At 53.9% G+C, this 13,590-nt stretch overlaps 1 protein-coding gene across 1 annotated transcript; it reads right to left on the bottom strand.

Moving 5' to 3' along the window:
* Nucleotides 1-2,481: 2,481 nt before the first annotated feature.
* Nucleotides 2,482-12,888, bottom strand: SHOX2 (short stature homeobox 2). Its single transcript, XM_025436161.3, has 5 exons — nt 12,004-12,888; nt 9,275-9,483; nt 6,744-6,801; nt 6,351-6,439; nt 2,482-4,792 (listed from the first exon to the last, which is right to left on the bottom strand). The coding sequence occupies exons 1-5, from the start codon at nt 12,347-12,349 to the stop codon at nt 4,535-4,537; spliced, it is 960 nt and encodes a 319-aa protein (XP_025291946.1). The 5' UTR covers nt 12,350-12,888; the 3' UTR covers nt 2,482-4,534.
* Nucleotides 12,889-13,590: the final 702 nt, after the last annotated feature.

The raw sequence follows: 13,590 nt of genomic DNA on the forward strand, positions 1-13,590 counted from the left end.
GCTCCTTTAATGCACTCTGACTAACTGTTCTGATGGCACCATAAGAAACCATTTCAGACTCCCCCCCCATTGAAATTTAGCATACTTTATTTACATTTGAACTAAAATAATTTAAAATAATGTGACATTAAACACAATCACCCACTTCCCAATGTGGAATACCATTTTCTTCTGCCCAGAAACATTTAATTAAAGCAGGATACAACTTTAGTAATTCTTTTCACAGAATGACTCTAGAATTAATAGTCCCTTGTAAGACTGTTTAAAAATTGGGAGACTGACAATGAAAACAATCTTAAATGCTTTGTTTATGTGATGAAAAGGAGTGATCCCTTAATTCCCTCACACACATTAAACTGATTTCACAGAGTTTCTGTGCTGGTGTTTAACATAGTCAAGTGCTTGAGGTTACGTAGAATAAACAATCTTGAGATCTTATTGCAAATGTTTGCAATTTATGATGTAAACTGATTTGTGAAAAAAAAAAATAATAACAGGATCCATGTCACCGAAGCCAAAAAGACATTTTTCAGAAATCAAAATAGATCCGAAATCTGAGCACTGTGTTATACTAAAGTATTACCATCTGAGGAGCTACAAAGTTCTAGGTTGGGGGGGGCGGGGACAACACTCAGAATAGAGGCTTATCAGTTGGCTCCAAGCAGAGGCCTCAGTCCTCCAGACCCTTGGGTCCCCCAGGCCCTTGGATCCCCCAGGATCCCCCTTGGATCTCCCAGGCCCTCAGGTCCCCCAGGATCCCCCTTGGACCCCCCAGGCCCTTGGATCCCCCAGGCCTTGGGATCCCCCAGGATCCCCCAGGCCCTCGGATCCCCCAGGATCCCCCTCAGATCCTGCAGGCCCTTGGATCCCCCAGGATCCCCCTTGGATCCCCCAGGCCCTCGGGTCCCCCAGGATCCCCCTCGGGTCCCCCAGGCCCTCGGATCCCCCACGATCCCCCAGGCCCTGGGATCGCCCCAGGATCCCCCTGGGACCCCCCAGGATCCCGCAGGCCCTCCGGTGGCACCAGGTCCTTCGCCGGCTGGTGCCCGGTGGCCTCTTCTAAGGGGAAGGTTCTGCCCTGGGGAGCCCCGGGGATGGAGGGAGCCGCGGGTCTCTGTCTCTGTCTCGTTGGTCACTGAGTTCCTAGCGCAGCGACGCGCCCGTCGGGCCTCGCGTGGGTTCCAAGCGCGGACTTCGGTGGGCGCCCCGGAGCGGCCGCGGGGGCACGACGGCGGGGGGGGGCCGCGGGGCGGCGGGGCCCGGACCTCCGCGTGTTGGCCCCAGGGTCCCCGCGGCCCCCCCGGCCCCGCCCCCGCCCCCGCCCCCCGCGCGGCCCCGGGGAGCGTCCCGGCCCCCCAGGCCCACCGAGGCAGCGCGCCCCGCCCCGCCCCGCCCCGCCCCCGCCCCCGCCCCCGCGCGTCCGGACCTCGGGCTTCGCGCGCTGAGCCGCGGGGACGGGAGGGGACAGCGGGGACCCTGGGGACAGGAGGGGACAGGCGGGGACAGAGGGGGACCCCGGGGACAGCGGGGACCCCGGCGCACTCCCAGGCCCAGGCCCCGCGGCCTCCGACCCCTCCGACCCCTCCGACCCCTCCAGGCCCCGAGGCTGCAGGGCACCGCGGCCGGGCAGGTGTCCGTACGGGGACCGGGACGGCGACAGCCCCGCGCCCTGTCGCCCGGGAGCCTCGCGGGCCGAGGCCGAGAAGCTGGAGAGCCCCCGGGTCTCCCAGGGCGCAGCTCACCCGAGCACCTGCAAGGGCCTGGGCCGGGGCGGGGGGGGGGGGGTCCGGTGTGCGCCCGCGCCCGAGGGCCCCGGGATGCTCGCGACACCCGGGTCTCCGTGGAGGGTCCCCCGGCCGGGCCCGGCGCGTCTCCACGGTCTCCACCCCCCTAAACGGGCAGCGCCTTCGGGGTTTGCAGTGAGATTTCCCCGGGCGAAGGGGGCAGGGGAGGGCGACCCCGGGGTCCCACACTCGGCCCCTGCTTTTCTGGTTTTCCCTAAATTTAACCGACGAACATCTCTGTGGGCCCAAGGGCTAAAGCGGAGCGGGAGGAGGGGGGCCCGCCCTGCCTCTTACTCTCCCCCAAACCTTCATCACTCCCTTGGGGGGGGGGGGGTCGACCTGGGGCGCAGGGTCCCTTAGGCCACAATTAACCTACGGAGATCTGGCACCGTGTGATCCCATTTCCCTTTCCCCCCAGACTGTTCCCCGGAAAACTGCGACGGTGAAATGAGGTGGGGAGTCTATTCTGTATTATTTTACATATTATCTGTTCCCTTATTGATTTGGTGTAAAATCAATCCGGCGTCTATGCTGGGTGGGTAAATAAAGGGGGTGGGGGTTGAGCTCCAAGCGGCGGGGAGCCCCGCGGCCTGCACTCACCGCCCTTAAGAGCTGCAGCGAGCAGCAGAGGCCGGCGCTTTCCTGAGCTGATGTACTAGAGAGATACGTACACATTAATCAAAAAGGAAGAAGGAAAGACTATCCCGGATAGTTTAATAGGAACAGGAACAAAGATGACGCGAACCCCATCAAATGAAACAATACTATTTTCATTCAATTGATCGCAAAGTGTCTTCAATTAATAACTTGGCACTTATTTAAAAGGTTTAACAGAGGTGAAATCGAAACATTTTGTACCAACAACACATCATGAAATAACAGCATCTTCTTCTGTTTAAAATAACTTAATACACTAGAAAAAATATGGCAAATATAAATAACTTTGTTTTCATGGAGAACAAATAGTTACAAAGCTCAACCGCATACCAAAGTTCAGTCAAAAGAGCTTTTCCTCTTTTTTGTAAATTAGAAAACAAAACAAAACAAAACAAACAAAAAAACAAGACTAAGGCGGCTTTCTAGTGATTGGGATACAGATTGCTTAGTCCAGGGTACCCCAGTTTAAATAGTTACATGAATTGAAACAAAAAAAAATTACTTGAATATACACCTTTGTGAGATAAAATGCAAATGTTGAAAGTCAACCATCAGTTCACACATCATAGCCAAAATAAACTTTGTTCGTGTGTATCAACATATTTTACACAAACCTACTGCCTGTATGGAGTTGGGTATTATTTAAGGTGAGTGTGACAGGATAGAGAGGGGGAAGTAAAGCAAGGTTCCCAAACGGGACGTCAGGAAATCAGCAGGAGGGAATACAAGAAAGGAGGGAGGAGAGGGGACTGACACTGATTGAGCGCCTACTGTGTGCCAGGAGCCTTGGAGGCGCTGTACCTTTATTATTTCATTTGGTCTTCGTTTCTTTTTCCTTTCCCCCACATTTTCTGCCCACCTCCGTCTTCTTGGGACAGAGTGTAAATTTTTTCCCCTTCCGACCTTTTTCTTTTGTCCGACAGGATCAAAGACGGGGCGAAAAAATTATAGATTTGACATATATCAATTTCCAGATGCTTTCGGTATTGTTTTTCGTACTGAAGATGAAAATGGAGTAAGTGCACGTGAGCAAAGCAGGGAGCAGAGGGACGGACGCCATCAGTGGAATACAAGGAACATGCAAAACCGGAGCTACGGTCAGCAGTCTGGACAGTGCTGCTGTCATAATTTCTCAGAGAAATCATTGTCTGCGGCAACATTTTTTGTGTTAATATCATTTTTCTCCTCTCCTCGTTTTGATACTGTCTTTCCCTCTTCTTACTCTTCCATCCGTGGTGTTTTTTTTTTTTTTTTAACTCAAAGCATCTGATTCAACGTAAAAGGAGGCCCGCCTCTCTTATCAAATTTCTTGTATTAAAGTGAACTTCGCAGAAAAAGGTCAGTTTCAAAACCTGTGAACTTCCCAGCTGCGCACTTTTAAAATCTTAATTCTTTAAATAAGTATACCTCTTCCTTCTGTTTTGCCCTTTTTTTTGGGGGGAGCCCATTAAAAAAAAAAAAAAAGAAAAACAACAACAAACCATACCATACACTTTAAGTTGGTAACTCCCCTCTCCCCCTCCCACCCCCTTCCATTCTCTCCATTCTCTCAAGATTCTCGTCCGGGTTATTATTTTTTTTTCCATATTTTCAAACGTATAAAATACTTTTTTTTTAAATCTGTTTTTTTTTTTGTTTTGCTTTTGCTCCTTGGTTCTTCCTCCGATTTCGACTTCTGCCAAATAGCAATAAGTTCCCTTTCTCTCTCTCTCTCTCTCTTTTTTTTCTTTCTTGTTCATCTTTGCTACTTTTTTTTTTTTTTTTTTTTTGCTTATTTTTTATTAACAGGATTTTTTTGTTTCTCCGCGAGTCCGTGGTGGCAGCTGTGCGGTGGCCCGGCGCCCGGGCTCTCTGCAGGCCGCCCCCGCGCCCCGGGGCAGGTGCGCGCTCGCCCCGGGGCAGGTGCGGCCGCAGCCGGAGCAGGCGCCGGGGGGCCCGAGGGGCGCCGAGGTCGAGGCCGGGGCGGGCGCGGGGCGCAGGGCGCGGGGCGCAGGGCGCGGGGCGGAGGGCGCAGGGCGGAGGGCGCAGGGCGCAGGGAGGGCGCGGGCCGGGCGAGCAGCGGGCGCGGAGGGGGCGCGGGGCGGACGCGGGCGTCACAGGCCCAGGGCGGCGGCGTGCTTTTTGGCTTTCAGTCTGAGATCGGCGATGCTCGAGTTCTTGCTGGTGGTCTTGGCGGCGGCGGCGGCGGCCACCACGGAGGCGGCGGAGGCCGAGTCGGCGGCCAGGGTGGCCAGCGGCAGTCCGAAGGGCGGCGCCGGGAACATCATGTAGGGCGCGTGCGCGGCCAGGTGCGGGTGCAGGTGGTGGTGCGCGTGCGCCACGGCGCTGTCCAGCTGCAGCTGCGCCTGAACCTGAAAGGACAAGGGCGTCACGTTGCAATGACTATCCTAGGGTGACAACAGAATAGAAACAGAGCATTAACGGCGTCCAGCTCGGCGAGGCGGGGGGCTGGGGCTGGGGACTGCAAAGGGGAGTCTGCTCGACCCCCCGAGTCTGTGGCTGAATCTGGGGCGCCCCGGGGACACTCGGGAGCGCCAGAGGCTCTGCGACCCGATCAGCAGGAATGTGCCCCCCCTCCCCCGGGGGTCGGGCCCAACAACCCCGCAGGGTGGGAAAGCGTCACCCTCCTCGGAATTACAAAGCTAATCTGGAAAGGCTCTCTGGAGGCGGAGGCCGAGGCCGAGGCCGGTGCGCACCTCTTACCCAGCATAAAGCACTGAAGCACTAACAAGCAACCTGTGAAACTTTTCCTCCACACTTGGGGGAAAGTACTGCACCTTCATCACAACTGGCATAATTGTCGGCACTTGTAAACTTTACTGTTGTAGCAACTGGCCTCGTTATAAAGCAGATGTTAAAATGCAGATTCCGGTTCCCGGAGGTCTGCACTGGGACCTCAGGTTCTGCATTTCTAAGAGTCTCCCAGTGGTGGCTGCTGCTGCTGCTGCTGCTGCAAGGCCTGCAGATCACTTTCTGAGTACGGAGGGGCTCCTTTCAAGATCCCACTCTGTCTCTGCAATCATGCTCTCTTGCTTCAAAAGCCTAGCATAGGGATGCTAGCTAGAGTCATGTGGTGCCAAGAGAGCTAAGATCTCCCCAACAGTAACCATCAATACATGGGTACAGCCAGGTGCCTCCCCAGTCCAGGGTGCTGCCAACTGAGAGCTAATTCGTGACTTCACAGCCCTACCAAGCAGGGGTCCCGGCTGAGGATGCGGAAGGTCAGGCGCTGGTTGGGCAAAGATTGCGCCCTTAGGCTTGAAGAGCAGGGGCGTTTTGAGCACTGGGATTTCCCAGGATTAAATCATTGCTGCAGGCTGTCCTTTTAAAATGTAGTCTTAAAGGTTTCTTTATGCCAAAGAAAGGGATTGCAGAGGCAGGGCATCCCTGGGAAGACCAAGGCTTCCCTCTCTACTAGAGATGAAGCTTTGTTTGCAGAGACAGCTTTAAAAAAATCAAGTCTGAGTTGAAGTACCTTTATTTATTTACTTTTCTTCTGCCAGAGACATTTAATGTGACTAAGAGGTAAGGAATACCTAGAAAAATATTTAGAAAGTTGCCTTAGAAAACACCTTAGGACTAAACTCTCTGTATTGGATCTGACAAAATCTTAATCAAAAGGCTTTTCCTTTCCCTCCCCAAGAGCAATCTTTAGTGCATTTTTAAAGGACCAGTTGCTGGCCTCCGGCCTCTGCACGTTTCCCAGGAGGACAGAAAGGACTAGGCATGTAGGCCCTTGACATTTTATAGGTTTTCAAAGGGGAGTAGGTTCACTGCATCACCTCAAAATTATTCTTTAACCGCATGGGCACCAACATTGGGGCTCAGAGAGAGGGTATATTCAACAATTCAATCAAACATCGAGGTCTTTTTACAAGTACAAACTGGTTGAAATTGGGCTATACTTGCCTGTTGAAATGGCATCCTTAAAGCACCTACGTTGACATAGGGTGCAACTCTACAAGCTTCAAACTGGCTGGCAGCCCCTATGAGAACACCTGTAAAAAAAGGGGGGGGGGAACAAAACACAATAATGTTAGGTTAATATTTCCAGCGTGGCTTTTCAGGGTTCTAAATGATACCAAGATAAAACTAATTCATTTGAATCGGACTATTATGGACTATGCCATAATGAAAATAAACGCAATTTACTCCCAAACTTTTGGACTCTCATTAACTGCCTCAGAGCAGATTTTAAATAGAGACCATCCTTATCTCTCAGAGTTTCTTTTCGACTTTGTATAACAATGTTACCCAATTCTCTTTTTGCTTAGAATATCAGATGTTCTTTGAGAAACATACCTTTATGGAGTTGATTTTCTTGTTTTCTACATTTAGCTCGTCGATTTTGAAACCAAACCTACAAATTGGAAAAAAAAAAAAAAACCCTAGCTGTTATGAACTCAAACATTTTCTTTTAATTACCAGACTACAATGAAAAAACATTAGTGTTTTAGGCAAAGATTGAGAGACACAGCACGCAATTTTTGAATTTGAAAAAATCACTCTCAATTTCCAAAGTGAAATAATGCAAACGAATGACAAAAATAGGTTTCACAGAGTTTTGCAAGATAAATTGTTTCTTGATAAATTACTATTAGTCCTGGTTTCATCTTTCTACATTATGGAGTCCCCAAGGCCTAAAACTCTCCCTGATACCTGATACCAAAGTGATAATGGGTTTAGATGTTTGCCCAGTAAGACCTGAGAAGAATGTGCTCATTAATAGCCTGTAATATTAATTAGCTTCATCTTCAAGAAAAACCAAACACCAAAGCAAATAGTGACTCTGTTTTTTTTTGGGGGGGGGGCGGGAGATAAGAGTGGGGGAAGAGGTAATTAGTGCCATAAAAGCCTCACTACAAAGAAGTTTAGAATTTCTCTGTTCCTCTGTGCAGCAGAGTATAACACAGTAGCAGAATAATTGTGCCATTATCATGATAATCTAACTTGCTTCTATAGAAAAAAATCCACTGCTTACAGTTAGGGTAGTAGAAAATAACCCTAAAATTTAAATAAAAGTATGAAAAAATAAAGACCAGCAACAAAGTTCACTTCTTATGAGAAAAAAACAAAAAACAAAAAACAAACCCCACCAATATTCTGTGAAAAGGGGAAGGTATGAATCAAGTAACTCCTGGATAATGTCTTTTCCCAGATATTACCTTCTTAAATAAACTTGCCAACTTTTAGAGGCAGTATGACAGATTTTTTAAAAATTCATGTAAAGCTTGCTTTTACGCTCCAATCATACAGCATTATGTTCCAATAACACAGCATATTGACTGATTCACAAATTAAGGTCTGAAAAAAACTATAAAAGAAAAATACTGCTTCAGAGCTTTTCCTTGTTTTTGAAAGCAAGTGTCATAGTCCATGTAAATCTTCAAAAATTCCCCTGCCATTTAGTGTAATAGAAGGGTAGATTTCATGCCAGGGTGGCATCCTTTGTGTAACTCACATGGCCTGAGGCTTCTTGCCTCTTTTTTCCCCTAGAAGAGTTGGAACTGAGATACTAATGCTCATAACTGTAATAATTATCATCATGTCTTTAAGGGGTTGCTGAGCCTCTAGAGATTTCAGTACACACAGCAAAGCAGGAGAGGCTTAAAAAGGAAGAGCGGAGCCTTCTATTGATGGCTGTGATGACCAAGGCAGCCTATTATTACTTTTCCCCTTCAACGTGACTGCTCTGTTTTTGTCCTGATCCTATTACAAGATGCGGGGAAGCCCCATAAGAATTGCATAGTTTGCTGCAGATGGTGGTCTCTGCGCCCAGAGACCCCGGGAGTATCTGTTACAGTGATACTTTGTAACAGCTGCAGATGTTCAGGCCTAAAACTGCTCCATGTGTTCAAACAAATAATGACCATCATTTTCTCCTATTTTATTATTTGGGCGGAAATACAGTCTGAAACATTTAAATGTTTTCTCCAGAAAACTAGAAGGATATGTATGCACGTATGTATATAATTTTCTACCTTGAATGCTCCCAAAGCCTATTGCTGTGATTTCTACCCCCACAATCAGTAAAAAAAGAAAACAAACCCCAAAACAACAACAACAACAACAACAAAAAACCCCTGCTCCAATCCTAAGTTCATCACGTATGGCACTTGTTGGGTGTTGGACTTTGGGAATGTCAATCTTAAGATATGTGAGTTGTTTTAAAATCAAGTTTCTGTAGGTTCAGGTTTGCTGCCTCGGTTACGGGTACGTGAGGGAACAAAGAGTGACCAAAATGCATTTATTTCTCTACTGTTTTACACACAGTTTGAGATCGACTGCTAACGGCAAACTGTAAATTTCCACACTTAACAGTTGCTAATTTTCTTTATAGTCTGTACATCTATAAACCTAATTGGCATATCCGCTTGGCAACCCTAGACCCCGGAGCAGGCCCTCAAGGAAAACCAACTCAGGCGAACAAAATATTCGTTGTAACTTTTAAGGCATCCAGAAGATAAAACGTTTTCTGTGGGATTTTTTTTTTAAGGCTTATAAAAGTAGGCCCATTAGGATTAAACCACATTAAAGGCATCGTAAGGCGAGGGGGGGGGGGTGTGGTTTATAGAAACTCTGGGAGCAAGCCCAGCACAGCTTTCTTCTGCTGGGAACATATGTTGGGATAGGGTCGGGGGGTAGGCTACGAGACCAAGATTTACTTTGCAAAATAAGACCTCTAGTAAGAACATCCCTTCCCTTCTCACCTCACTCCAGACGCCTGCGCCCGGGCCCTGGGTGTGTGTCTCCCAGCCTGGCTGCCTCTCTAACCCCACGCGTGCCCCTCCTCCACCCCCGGGCCCTGCCGTGACCTCCTCGCAGCTGGATACCTGCACGCGGGCCTCGGACAGCCCCAGCCGCTGGCTCAGTTCCTCGCGCATGAAAGCGTCCGGGTAGTGGGTCTCATCAAAAAGCCTCTCCAGTTCGTTGAGTTGTTCCAGAGTGAAATTGGTCCGACTTCGCCTCTGCTTGATTTTGGTCTGGCCTTCGTCCTCCATCCCTTTCGCATCCTCCTTGCGCTCCTTCAGCTCCGGGGACACTGGAGGGGGCACCACGCATAGAGAGCCACGCGTGTGGCCACGTGCGCGCACACACACACACACACACACACACACACACGGACAAAAACAACACAGCAAAGCCTGTTACCAGATTTGTCTCCAAAAAAAAAAAAAAAAAAGGATGGAGGATCCTGCCCCCTCCCGGAGTTCCCGTCCAGTCCGGCGCCCTGCCCCGGGGAAGAGCATCCCGGGGATGCCCGGCCGCCCGCTCCGCACCTGCAGCCCCGCTCCCCGCGCTCCCCGCTGCCCCCCTCGGGCCCACGCAGCCCCCGGCCCCGGCGCAGGGCGCGGCCAGGCGGTGCCCGGGGCCCTGGGCAGGCTGGGGGGCGCCCCGCCGTCCCTCTCCAACTCGCGTCTCTAATTTAGGGACGCCTGGGCCCCAGGGGCGCGGCTGCAGAGCGCGCCCCGGTGCCGAGCGGCGCAGGGGCCGAGCCCGCGGAAGGCCCGCGCCAGGCCCCGCGCCCGAGCCGAGGCGCCCACGCCACGCCGGCGGCCGGAGGGCGAGCGCGGAGCAGCGGCGTCGGGAGGCGCGCGCGGCCGGCGGCCTCCGGGCTCCCCCGCTCCCGCCCCATCGGAAAGGCAGCAAGCCTCGACCCTAAATGCTCGAACCCACGGAGATCAACAGGTTCAAGCGGAACACTGGTGATCCTTGGTTTCTATTGGTTGCTCTAAGCCTTTTCATGCATCCAGCAGCTCGGTTGTTTAATAAAATATGCATTTTTTTTTCCTGCTCTGGGTTTGCAGCATCCGTAGCTACTTTACTGTCCTTCCTCCTCCTCCTCCCTTGAAAAGCAGGAGCTCTGCGACTGTGAGCGTACAGAGTCACCCGAGGGATGTAGGGGGGCCATACAGAGATGGATAGATAGATACAGGCCAAGGGGCAGTGGTCAGGGGAGCCCGCATCAGCATAAGCTGCCCTCTGGAACATTCATCCTTTGCGCCTGAGTCGGAGCCTTGGGTTTTTAAGGTGCCAAAGCTGAGTTTGGATAGTCGAGGCTGTTTGCGGTTCTTCCTAGCCCAGGATCCCGATCAGCATGGGTGTTAAGGATCATTTCTGGAAGAGCCGGCCTGCAGAGAAATGGATACTTGTCCTGAGCTTGGAAATCGGCAATCCCAGGACTGCGTCTGCTCGGGCTCAGACCTTCACCGCCACGCGGTGGGCTGGTGCGCCCAAGGCCTGGAGCTGTGCACTCAGGCCGGGAGGCCGCACTGGGCTGCCTGACAGCTGGGCCATCATTTTCCAAATTTAGGAGGAGGGACCTGCTGCCTGGTCTGGGGGGGGTGTGTGTGTGTGTGTGTAAAAAAGAGTCTCCAGATTCCAGCCCAGTCTAGCATTCTAGCTCCGGTGATCTTAAGTCTTGCCCGCATTTCTTGTACTCAGAGTTCGTTTTCCCGCACATTTGTCCTTCCACCGGGGAGGAGACAACATAGCAAACATCAGGAGCCAAGTTCACAAAATATCTCCACTGATACGGTAATGAAATTTAAACATGAAAACACACCCTTCGGATTCTACCAAAGAGATGAGAAGGCTTTGTCTATTTCTTGTCATCCACAGTGGATGCCTCTCAAACTTTTGGAGCTTCAAAGAGAAGGATGTCCGCATCTCCACTTGATTAACAGACTTAATACAATCTCTATTTCGCCCCCAAATTTCCATTTATTGGCCTAAACAGGAACAGACCGTGTTATAAACAACTTAATTGCCCGCTTAAATATGTGATTCTACGCATGTCACATATTTTCCTAATTGGAAAAATATGGCAGCACACCAGTTACTGCAGGCACCAAGTGCCAAATTAATTTTATTGTTGAACTCTTCCGAATCGGTACAGGACGCTGCGCTGTTTAGATAAAGGCCATTTCCTAACACTTTGCTGGCAGCAAAGGATGCCTCACCGCCCCCTCCCCCTTCACCCCCCACCAAAATAATAATAATAATAATAATAATAATGAATCGAAAACAGCAAAAAAAAAAAAAAAAAAAGAGTGAGTAGTCAATGATTCGAACCAGAGATAGAATCGTGCAAATATCGAAAAAGCAACCAAAAATAAATAAATGAATAAAAGGAGCGTAACGCGCCTCGCGAAGGGAAACAGCCTCGCCTGCCTCGGCCTGGCGCAAAGAGAAGGAGAAGTTTCCACCTCCAAGGTGCGGGCGCCGGGGATTCGGGGAGTTGCTGGGGATGTGGCGGCGGCCGCGACCCGGGCGCAGGGGTGAAGGGGGCCCCGCGCTCCCGCTCCTCCGCGTCTCAGGCCTAGGCGAGGGGCGCCCCCGCCGCTGCCCCCGCCGCTGCCCCCGCCGCCCGCGCGGGGCCGGCCTGGCCCGGGAGCCCGAGTCGGGGCGCAGCGCCCCCGCGGCCCCGCGCGCCCCCGCCCGCCCCGCGCGCCCTCCCCGCGCCCTCGGGCCGCGCTCCCCGGGGTGGGGTGGGTGGGGGCGGGGGCGGGGGCGGGGGCGGGTGGGGGTCGGGGCGGCGGGCAGGGGCGCAGGCCGTTACCCTCCGTGAGCCGCGGGCTGCCCGGCTCCCGGCTCCTCTCGGCGGCGCCCATGTCCAGCTCCCGGACGGGAGAGCGCCCTCCTCCAGCGCCGCCGCCCGCTCCTCCTCCTCCCGCGCCTCCTCCGCCTCCTCCGCCTCCGCCTCCGCCTCCTCCGCCGCCGCCTCCGCCGGCCGCCCGGACTGCGGGGCTGCTGCGCTCGTCGCGGCCCGGCTCGGCGCAGCCCGTCGGCTCCTTGGCCCCGCGCAGCGGCCCGCTCTCCAGCACCTCCCGGTACGTGATCGCCTCCTTCTTCTCCTTCACTTTCTGGTCGAACGACTTGGAGACGAACGCCGTGAGCTCCTCCATCGCCGCGGCCGCCGGCCCGCCCCGCTCGCAGCCTCTCCCAGCCGAGCCCCGCTCGTTTTTTTCCTTCTTCTTTTTTTACTGCTCCAGCCCCCCCAATAATAACACATCAATGGGGCAGGGGGTGGGGGAGGAGCCGGCGGAGGAGGAGGAGGAGGAGGAGGAGGAGGAGGAGGGAGGAGGAGGAAGGAGAAGAAGAAAAAGAAGAGAAGCGAGAAGAAAGAGGAGGAGAAGTAGGAGGAAAAGAAGTAGGAAGAGGAGGAGGAGGAGGAGGAGGAGGAGGAGGAGGAGGAGGAAGAGGGAAGGGGCGGGCGCCGCCGGAGGGAAATGGGAACTGATGCTCCCCCGCCGGAGCGCGCTTGTTGGATGTGAAGATCTTGGACAATTCTTCCTGCCGAGAGTTCAGCTCCGACAGCGACGCCGCGCTTCAAGTCTCACTATTTATACTTGGCAAAGGCGGCCCCTTGTTCTGAGCCGATCACCTCCCCTCCGCGACTCGGAGGGAGCCCCTGCCCGGGAGGCGCCGCACCAGTACCTGCGGGTGGGGGAGGGGAGGGGAGGGGAGGGGGGAGGGGGAGGAGGGAGGGGAGAGGGGGAGAGGGCCGGGCCGGTCCCGGGCCGCCCGGGTCGTCGGGGAGCCTGGGCCGCCTGCGCTCCGGGCCACTAATCCGGCGTGGACGAGAATCCCTAATTAATTTAATTAGGCGCGGATTTTGCGTCGGTGTCACGATTCAATTAAACACCCGGGAGCGGGACCTGCCCCGCCGGGGCGTGGCCTGCAGGACGCGGAGCAGCGCGCGGCGGCGGGGCCCGGGCGGGCGCCCCGACCGCGACCGCGACCCCGACCGCGACCCCGCGGCCCAGCCCGGCCCGGCCCGGCCCGGCCCGGCCCCGCACCTGCGCTCGCAAGCCCGCCCCGAGCCGCGGTCCTCTCCGGCTTCCCAGGCCCGCGGCGGCTCCGAGCCGAGCCCGAGCTGCGCCCCCCGGGGAGGTCGAGCCGCCCCACGCCTCGCGCCCCGGACCCCAAGTCCCCGCCTCCGCCGCCGGCCGAGCCACCTCCCGGGCTGCTGCCCCCCGACCGGCTCCATCCTGCAGCGCTCCCCGAGTGCCCGGGCCAGGACGCTTCGACTTCGCGCCCTCCCCGAGGCCCCGGGATCCCGACCCCCTTTCCCTTGCAGTTCCCTGCGCGCGGACCCCTCCCGCGGCTAACGACGGGAGCCCCTCTTTAGCATCCTCGGAACATT

The sequence above is a fragment of the Canis lupus genome, chromosome 23 (genome assembly GCF_003254725.2).
Source record: "Canis lupus dingo isolate Sandy chromosome 23, ASM325472v2, whole genome shotgun sequence".
Taxonomy (NCBI): domain Eukaryota; kingdom Metazoa; phylum Chordata; class Mammalia; order Carnivora; family Canidae; genus Canis; species Canis lupus.